Genomic DNA, 18,256 nt, shown 5'->3' on the forward strand with positions numbered 1-18,256 from the left:
GGTGTAATGAGATTCACTAGCAATTTGGTGATTGATAGTTGATGGGAATGTATCTCTAGCCACTAGGTGACTGAAATTGGACATGGATGGTTCACCTAGCTGCTCAGTAACGAGCAGACATGGATGGTTAAACTAAGAAACGTGAAGCTAATGCACTTAAGAGCAATTACCTAATTATATGTTAACTAGTGGCTTGTCAGGTCCCAGATTTTGGATTGTGACGATACTCAGTGAGAAACTGTATATACAGTAGCACCTGTGCTCTACGAATGAAATGAAGAAGATAAACCTGCCAAGTGCATGGAAACCAATTATTCCCGAATGTAGCATTATTCAGCATACATTAACTCTTATTAATTTTTTAGCAGTTGCTCTACCTTGAAGGGTAGCCTTGGAGCAACGGTAAATGTCTTTGTGTGACCTATAAGTCATGGGTTCGAGTCATAGAAGCAGCCACTAATGCTTGCATTACGGTAGGCTGTCTGGATCGCACCCTTGGGGTGCGGCCCTTCCCCGGAACCTGCTAATGCGGGATGCTTTGTGCACCGGGCTACCCTTTTTTTTATCAGTAGCTCTACTTTAACTCTTAATTGATCACCCCTTGGGATGCGTCCCTTCCCCAGATCCTGCTAAAGCGGGATACTTTGTGCACCGGGCGACCCTTTTTCTTTAATCAGTAGCTATACCTTAACTCTTAACTGATCAGAAATTTCACAATGCACATGATTTATCAATCCCATTTTCTGTATTGAACTAGCAGAACTACTTCCATAGGAGCATTATTCTTCATTAAAAATACTAAATGAGGGGAATCCATCAACTATACAAGTACTTTAGCCTAATTTCACAGAGAAACAAGTTCGAAAGAATTTTGTGCTTCAGCTTCTACCAGAAAATTGTAGACATTGACCAAACAGGAAATTAAATCAAAGAAATGAACCAATAAATTGAGAGCCAATTGATACATATCACAAAACAGATGATAAGAGGACAGACTCACTGGGGGCGCATGTACTGCATCTAGAACAGAGTCAATCCCTACTTCAGGAGACTGCAAAAGCCCCAAAAGTTTCAAAATGGCTTTTTATTTTATCATTTTTTCCCTTTTTCCATCTTTTTTATTTGTGCAATAGAAAATTAAAGATTTGTTGCTTATCTGTGGTTGGTGTAGTTGAATATATTTGAAAATATCATTTTTATATTTTGATGAGTTTGACTACTGAAGAAGACAAAGTGGTCTAATGATTTTGAAGGTTTGGACTAAATCTAACACTTGAGAATTGTTAAGATTGGTATTAAAATATTAGATATCAAATCCGGAATCATTTGAAGGTTGGATCACTTTTGAAGCAAAAACGTGTGGTAAACTTTCTCAGTAGCTAATGATGATCTGACGGAAATTGTTAATAGTTAGTTCCAACATGGTGATCCACCAGAATTTATGAATAATTCATTTTAGAGCTATGAAACAAATTGTACTAAACTGTTGGTGATTTATTAGGATTTGTGGTTAGCCTGTTCATCAAAAACTCCTAGTGATCCGTTAGGACATTTAGTGCTAAACTTTTGGTGAGATCTGCTATCAGTTATGGCCATGCAAGTTTTACTTTTTCTTGCGTGGATTGCCCTTGAGTTGGGGTGGTTTTTAAATTTTGCACTTCAAATTAATGATCTTTAAGTTTTTCCTTTCGCCTAATATCTCGAGGTTGGGGGTTTCGAATCCTATCTCAGTAAAAAAAAAAAAAAAATTGCGAGGCAAAATTTCGCAAATCTGCTCATGCAGAAAGCAAAATTTGAGCCTTAAGGCCGAATTTGATAAAGGTTAAAGATCACAAATTTTAGGGGTAAAAATTAAAGACCACCCCAGCGTGCCCCAAGTTTTATGGCAATCTGCCAAGAAATAAACTTAAACTTCTGAGTTCTGATCCAAAATTTATTTTTGCACAACTTAATTTAAAGAAGTCAGAAAATTAAATAACGGCGCAAAATAATCTTATTCGTGCAAATCGCACGAAGAATTATGTAGTCTACACATGTTCGCCGATCACGTTGGGGGCCCTGATTACATAGTTGTGTCATGTCCATCTTCTTACTTTTTGTATACATGTGCCTTTGCTTTTGATGAATTATTGTCCATCATCCTTCTTTTCTCTTGTGAGTGTCGGTGCAAGATTAAACTTATTTTTCATACTATTCATAAGTCACACATTTCAGATATGAAATCAATCAGTGATGTTTGTATTAAGGTATACCCACCTTACAACTTTAGGGTGCAATTTTTTGGTAAATGCTTATTGAATGCAAAATGTTTCGTGCATCGAATTGTTCTTATTCTTTTGTGGGTGACTTTCTCTTGCTTCTACTTTTTCATCTCATTGGATAAGCAAATTCATGAGAAGTTACGTAAAATGTTCTACGTGCATCAGGTTAGGAAACAACAAATAATTGAGAGTAATCTTAGTGGTATATTCTTCCAAATTTTCCACATATTAATTGTACATCTGCTTTTTTTGGTCAGGCATGCTCAAGGTTCTATCTATGCAAGAAAATTGCGAAGCAACTTCCACGGACTTCCCATTGGTTTTCACTTCTCGATAGATATGGCAATTGTAGAGTGAGCTAGGATAATTCTTATTGGCGGCAAGGGAGTTCAGAGACGAAACTACATTGTTACACACATCGTTTTCATATTAGAAGGTAATACATAGTCATTTTCATGCTTTAATCAACTAGTTTTTTAGTGGTAACTATTGTAAGGTTAATAATTAAAATGTATCGTAACATTTCTATGCATCGTGATTCGTGAGTTAAGATATTTTCTAGTAAAAGTAATTCACTCAAGAGCCTCTTCGAGAGACAAAAGAAGGATTGCATATAAACAACACGATCAGAGGTGTGTTTCTTGGCTCCTTCGTTTGGGGTGCTTTAATGCCATTTTCCAAAACAAAAAAATAGAATATGGGTTCAAAGAATAACTTCTTTTGGTTTAAATTCCAAGCGTGTTATAACATATTAAATTACATTAACAATTCAAATTATTACATTACTACTCCATAACCTAAATACTTCGTATATTTACTCGTGTACATGTTTACGTCAAACTAATTAATTAAGTGCAAGTGCGCAACTTAAAATATAAGCACGGAGGTATTGAAATTGACACTTTCTTTAGAAGATACACAATCAGGGACATGAGCACGTGAAGGAATGAATTTTGTCGTCGATTATTTCACCTAGTTTGACCTTCTCTAAAATGATGTGATAATCAAGCTCGAGATACTAAGTTTTATCGACAATTTAGTTAAAGCTTTTGTTATACTGGGAGTCAGGGGCGGAGCTGGACATAGCCAAGTGGTCGTTCAAACTTCCTTCGGCAAAAAATTATACTATTTATACATAATTAAAATTATATTTTATGTCTATTTAGTAGACGTTGAATTTCCTTCGACTTGTTCGTGTATTTATTTTTACATATTTTAAACCCCCTTAATGAAAATTCTGACTCCATCATTGCTGAGAATACATAATTATTTACTCCATCATAGACTATTAACACCTTTTCATTTTTACTTTAATTTTGTATAGGGTTTGTGGCAGATGAATTTAAATGGAAAAGTGTGATTAGTGAATACTCAAGTTTCAGACTGAGGCATTAGTTATTATTGCAATATTTTTTGTCATTTTTCCATTTTGGGGCCACAAATCTGAGCGTGATTTCCACTCTTCAATTATCATAAAAAACCATTGCAGAAAAAAAAATCATAACCTTGTCCTCTCCAACATCATAACAAACAGTTCTTTTCAGCTTTTCGTCCAAGTTAACGCCCTTGACCTTGAAGTCTCCACTGAAAAAGCCTTCTTATTAATCTTGTCTAGTTTGGATCAATTTAACCTGTGTTCAATCAGGCGTGCACACACATTAGTTTCCGGCTCTATATTCGATATCTATTGTACCGCCTGATTAATTTGGATTCTCATCAGAAAGTCCCACTTTAAAAATAAAGCACCCTCAATAAAAGGTAACTCCATGCAAACGACTCAAATTCGATATCTCTAGTTTCGAATGGATGAATACATATCACTTCACCACAATCTTTGATAGTAATAGCTTAGCGTACTTAATATTAAACGATAAGCTCGAACTCTTCAAAAGTCTTTAAGTATCAACAAAGCAATCAAGGACAGAGCTATAGTTTTGCTTATGCGTTTAGCAGAACTCAACAGCGTTGACTCAAATCTTATATTCGTGTTTAAAAATTCCTTTAATATGTATAAATAGTTGAAAATTTTACATAGTGTAGAGAACATATTATTATTATTATTATTATTATTATTATTATTATTATTTTAGGGCTAGATTTGAGATGCTTCTTCTCCCTCTGCCGCCGCCGGAGCTCCGGCAAAACCCACTGCTCCCTCTTCTCATATCTAGCGTCGTTCCATCACCGTCTCCTCCTCATCATCAACAACAAGAGCAATGACAACGGCATCGACAGCTTCACCGTCAGAGTAAAGTCACGGTTGTTATTCGACCAGGAAGCAGCAACAACTTATGTGACACCGATGTTGCTACATATTCTATGAGCTTTAACGCTCAGTTGCCTCACGAAGTTTGGCTGAAACCATAGGATCAGAGAAGACATACCACCGTTGACGGCGGAATGTATTTTTCAGATCTGAATGTACTTCTCAGATCAGAGTATTTATCGTTATTGTTGCTATGTATTTGTTTGAATACATAAAAAGAACTGGTTGGATCCTTACTCGACGACGGCGCCGCTGTCGGCGGTGGAAAAATCTCAGGTGGTGTATTTAAGATCTGAGTGTATTTTATTTTTTGTATCTCAAATCTGAGTGTATTTTATTTCTTGTATCGCAAATCTAAGTGTATTTTTTTTCTTGTATCTCGGATCTGAGTGTATTTCAGTGTATTCAGTATTTTTTTAGTGTAAATATAGTGTTTCTTTATGTATTTTTCCCCTCTATTTCGAAGGAGAGTTTTTTGTATACAAATAAATACAGTGAATTTGAATACAACTGAATATCCCTATATTTTTTGCACTTATGTTGTTCGAATACAACCAAATTTAAAATACAATAAGTTGAATATAGTGTTAAAGTAGTTACGAGTGAATACAACAAAATAGAATACATTCGAATTGAATGCAACGAAATACAGGTGAATTTGAATACACGTTACTATAACTACGAAATGTAATTAGTAAAAGTGTAGGTATGCCTTAAAAAAAAACCCAAAGTGTAGCCATTTGTGTAAGTTGCCCTAAATAGTTTGTCGAAAACCCAGTAAATAGCTCGAACTCCTCTAAAAGTCTTTAAGCATCAACAAAGCAATCAAGGACGGAGCTATATTTCTGCTTATGCGTTTGGCAGAACTCAATAGTGTTGACTCAAATCTTATATTTGTGTCTAAAAATTCACTTAATATGTATAAATAATTTATCGAAACCCAGTAAACTCTCAATATTACAAGATATAGCTCGAACTCCACCAAAAGTCTTTAAGCATCAACAAAGCAATCAAGGCAGAGCTATAGTTCTGCTTACACGTTTGGTAGAACTCAATAGCGTTGACTCAAATCTTATATTCGTGTTTAAAACTTCACTTAATATGTATAAATAATTTATCGAAAACCCAGTAAACTCAGTATTACAGGATGTAGCTTCAACTCCTCCAAAAGTCTTCAAGCATCAACAAAGCAATCAAGGACAGAGCTATAGTTCTGCTTACGCGTTCGGCAGAACTCAACAGCGTTGGCTCAAATCTTATATTTGTGTTTAAAATTTCACTTAATATGTATAAATAGTTTATCGAAAACCCAGTAAACTCTCAATATTACAGGAAGTAGCTCGAACTCCTCCAAAAGTCTATCAACAAAGCAATCAAGGATAGAGCTATAGTTCTGCTTACGCGTTTGGCAGAACTCAACAGCGTTACTTAAATCTTATATTGGTGTTTAAATTTTCACTTAATATGTATAAATAGTTTATCGAAAACCCAGTAAACTCTCAATATTACAGGATGTTGCTCGAACTCCTTCAAAAATCTTTAAGCTTCAACAAAGCAATCAAGGACAGAGCTATAGTTCTGCTTACGCGTTTGGCAGAACTCAACAGCGTTAACTCAAATCTTATATTCGTTTTAAAAAATTCACTTAATATGTATAAATAGTTTATCGAAAATCCAATAAACTCTCAATATTACAGGATGTAGCTCGAACTTCACCAAAAGTCTTTAAGCATCAACAAAGCAATCAAGGACAGAGCTATAGTTCTGCTTATGCGTTTGGTAGAACTCAATAGCGTTGGCTCAAATCTTATATTCGTGTTTAAAAATTCACTTAATTGTATAAATAATTTATCGAAAACTTAACAACCTCTCAATATTACAGGATGCAGCTCGAACTCCTCCAAAAGTCTTTAAGCATCAACAAAGCAATCAAGGACGGAGATATAGTTTTGCTTACGCGTTTGGCAAAACTCAATAGCGTTGACTCAAATCCTTTATTCGTGTTTAAAAATTCACTTAATACGTATAAATAGTTTATCGAAAACCCAATAAATTGCCTTAGCTTGTCTAGAACCCAGGACTCAAAAACTATCGTATATCGCTCTAAGCCTCGTGGGAGGGACAACAAGCCGACCGTCATTGCACACTAGCTGATCAGTGGGGGTAAGAGTGTTCCGTTGAATAATCCACCCAACACCTCTTCTATAAAATAAAGGTCTTCACCACCAGTTGAGTAATCGAACTTGTCTTTTATAAAATAAATTTGGATTGAAAATTATTTGAAGCAATTTTTTTCACTCTCAAGTTTTGCAATTTATATTGAACATGAAAATTTTCAAGATTAGTAGACTAATTATCCCACTTTTAGAGAAAATCAGATGCTTAATGATTAGAGATGTTAAAAGCAGTACAAAGGCAGTTCTTTTTTTTTTTTTTTAATGACAAGAGAACCTGTAGCCGCTACCCTTCAGGTGCGCATAGGGTAAACTCCGCTCCTGTGCAATAGCCCGCAAATGACACATGAGAGATAACCCATACTAGGCAAGTCTCGTGTGACGAGTCCAACTGAGAAGGCAAATCTCCTACTACTATCATAGGCAGGGGTTTCGAATCCAAGACCTCGATTATGGAAGCTCATGGTAAACCAACTGAGCCACCCTTGCAAGTACAACGGCAATTCATTTTCCATATAGAATTCTAAACCACACAACCAGATTATAAGTCAAATTCACTGACCTTTGAAACATTACAATGAAATAGTTTAGTCTAATTTTTCTCAAAATTCCCTACAATAGCACATCATCCTTCACTTATCACGGATTAATTGGTTTTATGGCTCTATATAAATTTATCTTTAATTTTACCAATTTTTTAGAAGAGATTTATATTTACATATATTTTTGTTATGGTATTAAAAGAAAAATAAACTTATCACAGGTGACAGGACAGGTTGTTGTGCACCTCTCAAAGTAAATTATATGTATGCCTCATTATCAAATGCTTTTTGGATTGAAGTGCGCCCAAAGGGGTACTGTGTTTTGAAGTATTATGAGTTTCATCATTACTAGTACTAAAAATAGCTTGAAGAGGGCAAAAGAATGTTCACTAGACCAAAGTTTAAAAGGCTAAGTTGTACCTTAGCGCGGGGTGGCAAAACTAGCCGATGGAAACATGACCACCAGACCCACCAATGACCCATCCATGTATTAACTATAGTGCAATTTGGCTTGGCCGATTTAGCACATCTAAAAGTTGAACTAATTTGGACGAAATATGTAGTCCAGATTGACCAATGAGAAATCTTATCAAAATATTTATAGAAAAGTTTTTTTTTATTGTTGAAATGTTATATATAGTCATGAGGTTTTATTAGTTTGGTTTAGTAATTAAACCTACTATAGGAAAACAAATAGAGAAATTAAACTTTGTATGAGTTGGCAGATTGGTTATGACCCAATGTTTGGCACATCTTAACCCAACCCTTTCGGTGCAAATAACCTTTGGGTGAATCATACCCGTCTATTTATTAACTCAGGACATTTTGACTCGCCTATTTGGAGCCCCAACCCTATGTTGCTCCGACTCTCCAAAAATGTTGCTGCACTCGTGTCGGATTCTCCAAAAATGCACTACATTTGGAGTATCTGACACGCACCTGTCGACATTTTTTAAGAGTTCGAGCTACATAGGTCTTACCCATGACTGATTACACTACAACCAAGTTTAGGAAGTTAGAGTTTGTTAGTATACTTGGTTTAAGCAGTATCTAGAGTTAAAAAAAAAAAAGAATGAATATTGGGAAAGGATGCTAAAAATTAATAATGGCTGAATACTTGCCTTACTTTAATAACTACTAACATAAACAGGACTTACAAAGGTAATTAAAACATCAAGATACTAACTTGAACCTCTTCCAAAATGTATAGAAAACATGTTTTTTTTTTTTAAATCAAAACTCAAGTTCATGCTTCATGCATACTTGGAGGAAAGTTGCCAGGTTAATATCTCTGGTCAAGTTGTATCCTGATAAACAAGCTGTCGTTCAAGGAAAATTTGAGATGAATCATCCCAGAGATCCTTTGCAAGTTTGGAGTTATAAGAAAGCCGAGAAGATCTTAGAGTTCTACCATTTCCTCCAAAGAAGTATACTCCCGAGGTTTCCTGGTACAGTCATCAAAGCATGAGGAACCCCAGATAATAGCCAAGAACATTTAATCATAGTTCAAGATGAAATAGAAGAAGTAACGGCAATGGCATAAATGTTCCAATAACTGAATGCGTAAAGTTAGCTAATGAGAATAGCAATTATAAGATGTTCCAATAAGCACCCCCTTCCGTGATGTACGGTGAAATCAAGATCCTAATATCGGAGGATAGATTCAGTGAAAAGATGAAGAGAAAGAGGTAGTTTAACATGAACACTGGCTGAAGAAAGATGGCATAAATATATCACTACACAATGGTTAATGGAGTCTCATAGGGGCAACAAATAAAAAGGACGATATCGATGTGTTCAGTTTCATTTATCTCGTAAATGATATGCAACTCATAAGAGTAAAGTGTGATTGCTAGAGCGATCAAGGAATTGTACTAGATTGCTATAGCCTGAGTCGAGCGGTATAGCGTGTGAAGTGGGGGTAAGGCCTCAGATGAGGCAGTAGTGTACTGTGTAACACTGACAAAATTCAATGAGATTGCTATAGTGTCGAGAATATAACATGATCTCTATAGCATTGTTAATGCGATCCATTATCAAGAAAGCACTAACACAGGTGTTCCCCGAGTTTTGCCCCAAAATGCTTTCCCAGATAGCTAGGACACATATTACGAAGGGAAGAACAGAGCTCCATTCAATCCAAACAATTAAGGTGAGTTAAGAATGGGCTGTTTTAACAATCAAAACTTGATTCTTACCATGAATTCTTGAAATTACGTATATTTCATCACAAGGAGAAATCTACCATCCAAACATGAATTTCTTCAGTCATTGACCACAAGAGGTAATTGATTTTTGTTTGGTTGTTAAAAAGATAGACACAGACAACCTGAGGTAAAGAAGGGTTACTTATGTCAATTAGTGCTTTGTGTACACTTGGTGATGCGCAGTACAGTTATCTGTACGTTGCATTGGACATCTAAAAGCAGGAAGAGAAAATCAAGGGTGTGGGAGGTTGCTCCTTTAGTCCTTTTCTGGGTACTCCCTCCATTCCATAATAAATGACTATTTAGGCTTTTCATTTTGTTTCAAAATAAGTGGTGCTTTAGGATTTCAAGAAGAAATTGATCTTCTTCTTCCAAAATGATCCTTATTTACATAATCAAGAATCATTAAGCTTTTCTTTTTCTAGGCATTTAATTAGGGGTAAGCTAGTAAAAACACTCCTAACTTTCTAGGAGTGAGCACTTTCTTAAGGGGTGTGCATAAGCCTAAAAAGTCACTTATTATGGAATAGAGGGAGTAGTACAGAAGGACACAAATAGGAGAGCGTTTGAGGGATTGAACTTTGTACATTTGAGGGAAAATCTCTTGTATCTAATTTCTATTTGGTGCACCCACTGAGATTCCGTGTCTTTTGTAGACAAACCATATTTGGAGGTAGGTGCCCTACAATTTTTGGTAAATTGCTTGTATACGGCAGCCTTTCCTTACATTAATAAAATTATCTTAAAAAATGAGGAGAATAATAAAGGAATGTTTGCTCATTCCTATGGTAGTGATATGCTCACCCGTTAGGTGTAATGAGAGAATAATAAAGGATTGTTTACTCATTCCTATGGTAGTGATATGCTCACCCGTTAGGTGTAATGAGATTCACTAGCAATTTGGTGATTGATAGTTGATGGGAATGTATCTCTAGCCACTAGGTGACTGAAATTGGACATGGATGGTTCACCTAGCTGCTCAGTAAGGAGCAGACATGGATGGTTAAACTAAGAAACGTGAAGCTAATGCACTTAAGAGCAATTACCTAATTATATGTTAACTAGTGGCTTGTCAGGTCCCAGATTTTGGATTGTGACGATACTCAGTGAGAAACTGTATATACAGTAGCACCTGTGCTCTACGAATGAAATGAAGAAGATAAACCTGCCAAGTGCATGGAAACCAATTATTCCCGAATGTAGCATTATTCAGCATACATTAACTCTTATTAATTTTTTAGCAGTTGCTCTACCTTGAAGGGTAGCCTTGGAGCAACGGTAAATGTCTTTGTGTGACCTATAAGTCATGGGTTCGAGTCATAGAAGCAGCCACTAATGCTTGCATTACGGTAGGCTGTCTGGATCGCACCCTTGGGGTGCGGCCCTTCCCCGGAACCTGCTAATGCGGGATGCTTTGTGCACCAGGCTACCCTTTTTTTTATCAGTAGCTCTACTTTAACTCTTAATTGATCACCCCTTGGGATGCGTCCCTTCCCCAGATCCTGCTAAAGCGGGATACTTTGTGCACCGGGCTACCCCTTTTTCTTTAATCAGTAGCTATACCTTAACTCTTAACTGATCAGAAATTTCACAATGCACATGATTTATCAAATCCCATTTTCTGTATTGAACTAGCAGAACTACTTCCATAGGAGCATTATTCTTCATTAAAATACTAAATGAGGGGAATCCATCAACTATACAAGTACTTTAGCCTAATTTCACAGAGAAACAAGTTCGAAAGAATTTTGTGCTTCAGCTTCTACCAGAAAATTGTAGACATTGACCAAACAGGAAATTAAATCAAAGAAATGAACCAATAAATTGAGAGGCAATTGATACATATCACAAAACAGATGATAGGAGGACAGACTCACTGGGGGCGCATGTACTGCATCTAGAACAGAGTCAATCCCTACTTCAGGAGACTGCAAAAGCCCCAAAAGTTTCAAAATGTAGAACGCAAACCATGAGAGGCATGAAGGAATTTCTCGCATAATGTTGGTTTTCACTGCTCCAGGATCTGCAGCACTTCATCATTCCAGAAACCAAAATATAAGTGTTCAGGCAAAATAAAATCACCACTTGAGACACATTAAAGAGCTCTTCAATCAGTTAGGATTACATGATTTAACTTACTAAAGTAAGACAGATAAAAAGTTAGAAAGAAATATTAGAAGCTAAAAAGCTGAAAGTAACAAACATTTCACAGGTTAATCCAGCGCCTGTTCCTGACTGAGAGGCAGGCAAAAGTGAGGCTGAAAGAAGATTAACATGGTGGAGCAATTTTCTATTACACACTCTTTGCTCCAAAACCACTTTACTTTAGATGATTCAGGTATCACAGACTCGATTACTTTCCAAAATATGTCATAGATTGCAAGGGAAGGATCTGAATTAAGTCCACCTACCCATCAACTGCAATTAAGACACAGTATCAGCCTAAATTTCATGCCTAAACACCTCAGTTACCTTCTCAATGGGCAAGAAAATGCATACTTCATTAACAAAAACTAAATGAGCACAACATGACTTCAATTATTCTATTGGCAGAAAGTCATAGAGACTAACTAGATGCTTCACAACCCTACAACTGAAGCAGTCCATAGTAGCCATTGTTTATATAAAATATGGTCCTTTGAAGTACGATAAGCAAACGCAGTGAGCGTGCAGCCGAACACTACTCTTGATATCAATATCTCCTTCAGAAGGTATCATAGTTCCGCCCTCTCTGTGATGCAACTATCATGTTGCACCCAGAAAGCTCAGTTTTTACTTAAACATATGCATAAAACATGAAAGAAGAATTAGCCTATAATTTGGCTTCTAAGTAACTGGATATGGAAAAACAGATGTATGACACCATAGGACAAGTACAAATTAACCTTTAGAAACCAACACAAAAGATAAGCTTTACCTTAATAAACATATACATTCTTGAAAGGTATAGAATTAAATTGACAACTATAATGACTTTACGAGGTGATATAGAGAACATAACATTTGTTTGATAAAAGAGAACATAAACATACATGACAGAGATACTATGAGATTTCTCCACCAGACAAACTTGCCGATGAAGCTCATATGTGAAGAGCAGAACGCATACTGCAAGAGAAATGGCCAGAGTTTTTAGCAGCCAATGAACTCAAGGATAGCAAGAGTAACTTTAATCTGGAAAATTCAACTTACATTTGGAATACTCATACACTTGAGCAAATGGATACAAACTTAATTTTGAAAAATACTGCCCAGATATTGTTTCTCCAGCGACCTCCATGCTAGACACTATCGATCAAAAGTAGAAAATGTCAAATGAAAATCTTATATGTAAGCTCACCAATAACAGCCGAAAGACCACTCCAAAAACAAATATCAATTCCCAATTCAAAACTACCCTCGTCGATTTCTATTCTACTATATTTCCGGAAAGAAGCATAAACGAACAGGATACAAGAAGCATTCTTAGCAGAGACTTTATTAACATAAACTATGTTTCAATGACATCTGTCGATTTAGCAATGAAGAATCTATTATAATCTAGCTCATTATCTCAGGAAACCTTCGTCCCCATATCTCGAAGGCTGAGTTGTTAATCAGCTAAAAAACTTCAAAATGAAGGAATGACACTAGCCCTATCACTGAAGAATATAGAGTAGAGGAACAAAATAAAGACTGTCAAAGATATAACCACAGATGAACACTTGAAGCAACATACTATGCACTAGAGTAGTTCACATATATGCTTTTGAGTTTTGACACAAGCCAACACCTTTTCTATTTAGAAATCGAGTGTCCATGATGCTGATAGACATTGAGTGTACATAGTACTGAAGCATATGAATTATTCCTACCATTCCGATGAGTGAATGAAGTAACATTAACAACACGAGAAGGGCCAGGGCTCTGTTCTAGCAGCGGCAAAAGCAGTTTTGTAAGACAAAATGGACCAATATAATTAGTTGACATCATCCTGCAGACAAAAATAAGAATGTCCAATTAGCACGTTATTTATGTTTCTCAGGATCATTGCGATCCTTATAGCAGAAAAACGGGAGACGGTGAGAGAGAGAGATTAGCTCCTAGGTGCCAAGTTTGCCATGCAACTCACCAATGCAGGATTATAACATGCAGAAATGGAAAGCGAATGCACACAAACAGAGCCTCTCGTTGTGGAGTGACAAAGTTTCTAAGCTTGTCAGCTCCTTTTAATAAAAGAACTCCACAAATGAAAAAGATGAACTGCTACAATTTTTCCATTCCTCCAGAAGGATTAGCAATGAAATATTGGAGTCTGGTAAAATACTAATTAATGTTTTTTCCAACAAAATTAAGGCAAAATGCAGAGCTTCTTGCGTGTTAAAGGCAAGTGGATGGTGTTGATTCCAATGCAGCATTATCTAAAACGCAAGAACACACTACTAAAGGTCTCGCCACTTATCTGATAAAGTGAACTTGGGATAAATAGAGTCGATTAAAGTGATCTTCTATATTGTATTTCATGTCTCTGTACGTAAGGTTTGCTCTGTTCCATTAGTGCAAGGATTAGCAGAAAGAGTTTTTCCACAGGAATAAAGAATGGAACGCATATACTTGCAGTTTTGTTGAGAAGAATGCTCAAGCCAACCTATTGCAAGGATAATAAGCTTGAATGAAGAAAAGCAATATATAAATATTTAGGTGGTTTACTGATCACATTGTTCTGCAGTGATTCTGTACGATGTGGCAAGGATTCCAGCATTATTTATTAGGAGCTGGACAGAGCAATGCAAATCTGAGTCCAATAGCCACTGTTGAAGGGCGTGTTTGAAGCTCAAGATTGACTTGTATGATGACAAATCAACCTGAAAAGCTTTTACACTAGCATCATCTATGTGTTCTTGGATTTCAGACACAATCTGTGAAACAAGAACAATGAAAATATCTTAAAGTAGAATTAGAATGAGGTTAATAAAAGCCAACGACTCAATTACAGTACCTTTGACAATGAGTGCAATGATCTTCCAGCTGCAAGTATTAGATATATTGTCATCATTCATGTATTGCAAAGAAAATGGTTGCACGGAAGAGAGAAAAGAAAGCCTCTTTCAAGAATATACTTGTAATAAAATTATCAAGCCATGACTAGGTAAGACTTGGTTTCATAGTCAGCATGCACATCAAATCGTTAAGTCATCCAAGATTCATGATTCCTGTCTATGAGCTAATCCTTAAAGGAATTAAATGGTAATTGCCTCCTTATAGCGTAAGTCACCGGACACAATTAACAGAATTTGATAGAAGGCACACCAACAACACAAAATCGTCAACCCAGTAAATAATGTCTGACACTCTCCATTTGATTTCTTAACTAAAACATATGTCTTAACTAAAACATCTCTTTGAGTTCTTCAATCAATAGATTTGTAAGTTTGCAGTGTAGTTCTCATGGAGACTGCTTCTCCATGCACACATTTGATCTTCTTACAAGTAGAAATAAATAAGTATAAATAAATGAGAATGACATTTCATTTTTAATTTATATCAAGGAAGCACGCACGAAGAAACCCACCAACAACAACATAATAACCTTCTTTAGCAAGGGCATAGGAAACAGCAGCACCTAAACCAGATGAGGCCTGTAAACAATTGCAAATTAAACGCCAATAAGAACAAGACGCAGATGGTAATGTGAAGCCTAAATAACTTGAAGCAATTGGCACATATATCAAATAGCACTCGGGTACAGATCCAACACTGGCACATTTAATTTTCCATGCTGGAATTATAAAAAATTGGTAAAGCCGAAAAAACTTTGTTGGAGGCATAAATTAAGATAGCTATGGCTCAAACATGCTGATAGCCGAAAAGAATACAAAGTTTTCTCATAAAATAGCTAATGCCCATAAAAGATATAATTGCATCAACAAAAAATAACTCTCTGTTCCCAAGTCATTTACCATTGAATATGAATGAATACAGTAGGCAAAATGAATACTCAATGTGACATAGGTTAGAACAGAATCACATAGAACTACCAACATAAACTAAAAGAAACCAAGACGGCCTACAGAAAACTTACACCTGTAATTATGCAAATTGGCTTTTTGATAGAAGCAATAGCAGGATTAGATGATGCTGTAGACAAAAATGGTGAAGAACGCTCATAGAATTTGGATTTCCGCAAGTAATGCCTTTGGGCAAACACCTGCAGGTATGATAGGATGAGAGAGATAGTCCACATAACAGCCATTCTCCAGAATTGTCCTTTGCATAGAAAGATTAAAGCCTCTTTTAACTTATTTACCACCATTTTTCCGTCGTCTCTGAACAAGTTATCTATACCTTGACAAGAAAAACAAACAGGTTCCTCTATTTATTAACTGAAATCTTTCAGAGAAGCAAGAAATGATAAGTACAAATTGGCCTTTTTGTGGGCACAAATAAGGGATAATCAGATAGCAATAGCCATGAGGCTTTATGTGTAGCACCTAACATAAAAATGTGAATTGTTGACTAAGTAAACAAACGCTGATTTCAAATCAAAACTTGAAATTGGGGTCCCTAATCCTATGGCCAAATGCCTACTAAGTGCATCGCTCGCATCACTTAGTTAACCTTTCAAAAACTCTGAATCCCTCTTGATTGAAACCCTTTTGAACTACTTAATTCCAAGACTAATTTGAGCAACAGAGATCATGTGTAGGTTCCAGTTGAGACACCCAATTTGTTGATGGGCCAAAGCATGTTTCTCACAATACAAGTCTAATCACAAAGTTTTTTCGAGCTTATTTCAACTGCATTGCCTATCAAATGCAGTTTGAATTTACTGGTTTTGTTGCATTAGATCTTCACATGTAACTAACATCATAATGTGTCTTCTATAATTAAACTGAAACTTCAAATTTAGACTAATTGGCCAAAATACAGGTGATTACTAAGAAGAATTTGTAAACACAAAATAGTAGGAACTTTTGAGTATAAAAATAAGTAGGCGTTTGGCCATAGAAACCAAATATTTCACTTTATTTGAAATTCTTGAAGCGGGAATTGTGTTTGGTTACAGTTTTTGCAAAAAAAATACTTGGTTGTTTGAATATACTGAAAGCGAAAAAAGTGAAAACAGGGTTTAAGTGTTCTCCAAATTCAAACTGTCCAGGTAAGCTTGCGTGTACGGGTACAACTATCTCCCTACCAACACAAATACCGAAAGAAATTACCTACTCCCTCTGTCCCAATTTATTTGATATACTTTACTTTCTAGTCTGTCCCAAAAAGAATGATAAAATAATTTAACTTTGAAACCTACAGTATTACCCTTAATGAAATAATTTACAGCCACACAAATATCTATCTTATTTTAGACCACATGTTTTAAAAGTCTTTCCGTTTTTTATTAACCAGCGTGTCTAGTCAAATTATATCACATAAATGGGGACGGAAGGAGTAGTATTTTTGCTTTTCTGCTAGGATTGAACTTAAAACATCATGGTTCTCACCTAACTTTATTAACCACTTGCTCACATCTTTCAGTGCAAAAAAGTGAATGAATTTAGTAATAGATTTCTATTGTTTGAAGCTATACTAAGCTACAAGTCAGGTAATTATGGAGAAGAAAATTCTAAGTAAATAATTAAATGGTAATGAATGATGGTCCCAATTTCCAATTAACTCTAAACGAAATAGTATTATGTTGTGAAATACCTGAAATCAATTACCATACTAATTATTATATATATATAAAAAAAAAATACAAAGAGTAGAAAGCAAAAAGACACCTGAAATGCTGTTAACGGCGAGGAATGCAGTTTGTATTTGTATAAAAAGAAGTGAGGGGTTGGGGAATTGGGGACTATTTATCCTTTTTCAAATTTTAGATTCTGTTAAGGGGCAAAAAAAAAAAAAATTGATGTAGGAAGGTTATGTGGGTGTCTCGACATTAAAAATGTAAAATTTGGAAGAAAAAAAAAAGCAAAAAATGATATTTAAAAATTGAAGTTGTGTTTGGACATGAATACAACTTTTTTCCATGGACAAACGGGGTACTATATAGCTCTGTTTTTTCCGAAGCAAGATAAAAGGCCGAACACCTTTAACTTTTTAAATTTAATAGCAAATTTTATCTAGACACTCAAACTGTGGTATGTTTCGATTGAGCAAGACACATGTAAAAAGTGTTCTACTAGATAGACACTTACGGCTCAGATATTGGAAAAGTTTTTGCAGGTGTTCTCAAACAGCCAATTCGCCGATAAGTTAACCATTTATCTCTTTAAAACATGTCACCTCCTTTAATTGTACGCGTTAGCCTCAATAAGTCGTAAAATCTCAGGCTTGTTACAACTAAATATGATTTGTATAATCAAATGAGCTGGCATATCTTTTGTGATAAATGTATCTTCGTAATGGACGCTTGAAAACGCACGCAGAAGCTTTTTCAAAATTTAAGACAGAAGTGTACAATAGAACCATTTTATCATGTGTTTAAGATATATATATATCTTTCATTATCTTGGTGAGAGTTCGAATCCCCACGTTGTACTCCCCTCCCCCATTTTCCCTTCCCCTACCCCTATGTAATAATATTTTTTTTTATAAAGTGGACTGATTATTTAAGTTTTAATAAATTATCACTTAGATGAGCACGCACTTTAATAAGAAATTAAAGCAAATTCATATGGGTGCTCAAGGAGAGGCTAATAAAGCTTTTGCTTTAGACTTTTCAAATTTTAGTGCTTCAAAAATATTCCATAGTGAATTTCATAATTCTATTTTTGCTCAGAGAATTTATAAAAAAATATTTTTCTTATTAAAAAATATTGAAATT

At 35.5% G+C, this 18,256-nt stretch overlaps 1 protein-coding gene and 1 long non-coding RNA gene across 6 annotated transcripts; one reads left to right on the top strand and one right to left on the bottom strand.

Annotated features, from left to right (window-relative positions):
- The first annotated feature begins 2,152 nt into the window (after positions 1-2,152).
- LOC132633616 (uncharacterized) lies at positions 2,153-4,970 on the top strand. Its single transcript, XR_009579708.1, has 3 exons — positions 2,153-2,426; positions 2,519-2,697; positions 4,352-4,970. It is a non-coding gene; the product is annotated as an uncharacterized LOC132633616 (long non-coding RNA).
- A 3,372-nt stretch (positions 4,971-8,342) lies between these two features.
- Positions 8,343-17,336, bottom strand: LOC132629800 (uncharacterized). Of its 5 annotated transcripts, XM_060345161.1 has the most exons (11): positions 17,208-17,323; positions 15,737-15,774; positions 15,512-15,637; positions 15,002-15,068; positions 14,429-14,457; positions 14,140-14,348; positions 13,305-13,423; positions 12,643-12,738; positions 12,483-12,558; positions 11,328-11,481; positions 8,343-8,688 (listed from the first exon to the last, which is right to left on the bottom strand). In XM_060345161.1, the coding sequence occupies exons 2-11, from the start codon at positions 15,740-15,742 to the stop codon at positions 8,539-8,541; spliced, it is 1,032 nt and encodes a 343-aa protein (XP_060201144.1). In that variant the 5' UTR covers positions 15,743-15,774; positions 17,208-17,323; the 3' UTR covers positions 8,343-8,538. The 5 variants fall into 5 exon arrangements, with proteins under 5 accessions (XP_060201144.1, XP_060201143.1, XP_060201141.1 ...); XM_060345160.1 differs by having other exon boundaries at positions 15,020-15,068; positions 15,512-15,774; positions 17,208-17,336; XM_060345158.1 differs by having other exon boundaries at positions 15,512-15,774; positions 17,208-17,336.
- Between the last annotated feature and the right edge of the window lie 920 nt (positions 17,337-18,256).

The sequence above is a fragment of the Lycium barbarum genome, chromosome 3 (assembly GCF_019175385.1).
Source record: "Lycium barbarum isolate Lr01 chromosome 3, ASM1917538v2, whole genome shotgun sequence".
Lineage (NCBI taxonomy): Eukaryota > Viridiplantae > Streptophyta > Magnoliopsida > Solanales > Solanaceae > Lycium > Lycium barbarum.

What these genes read in the sequence shown, in the direction of transcription:
- LOC132629800 (XM_060345158.1), bottom strand. Translation starts at nt 15,742, where the DNA reads ATGGTGGTAAATAAGTTAAAAGAGGCTTTAATCTTTCTATGCAAAGGA. An exon ending in CATTGCACTCATTGTCAAAG is followed by an intron (nt 14,349 to 14,428) that starts GTACTGTAATTG and finishes CTTGTTTCACAG; the next exon opens with ATTGTGTCTGAAATCCAAGA. An exon ending in ACTGCAGAACAATGTGATCA is followed by an intron (nt 13,424 to 14,139) that starts GTAAACCACCTA and finishes TTTTGTCTGCAG; the next exon opens with GATGATGTCAACTAATTATA.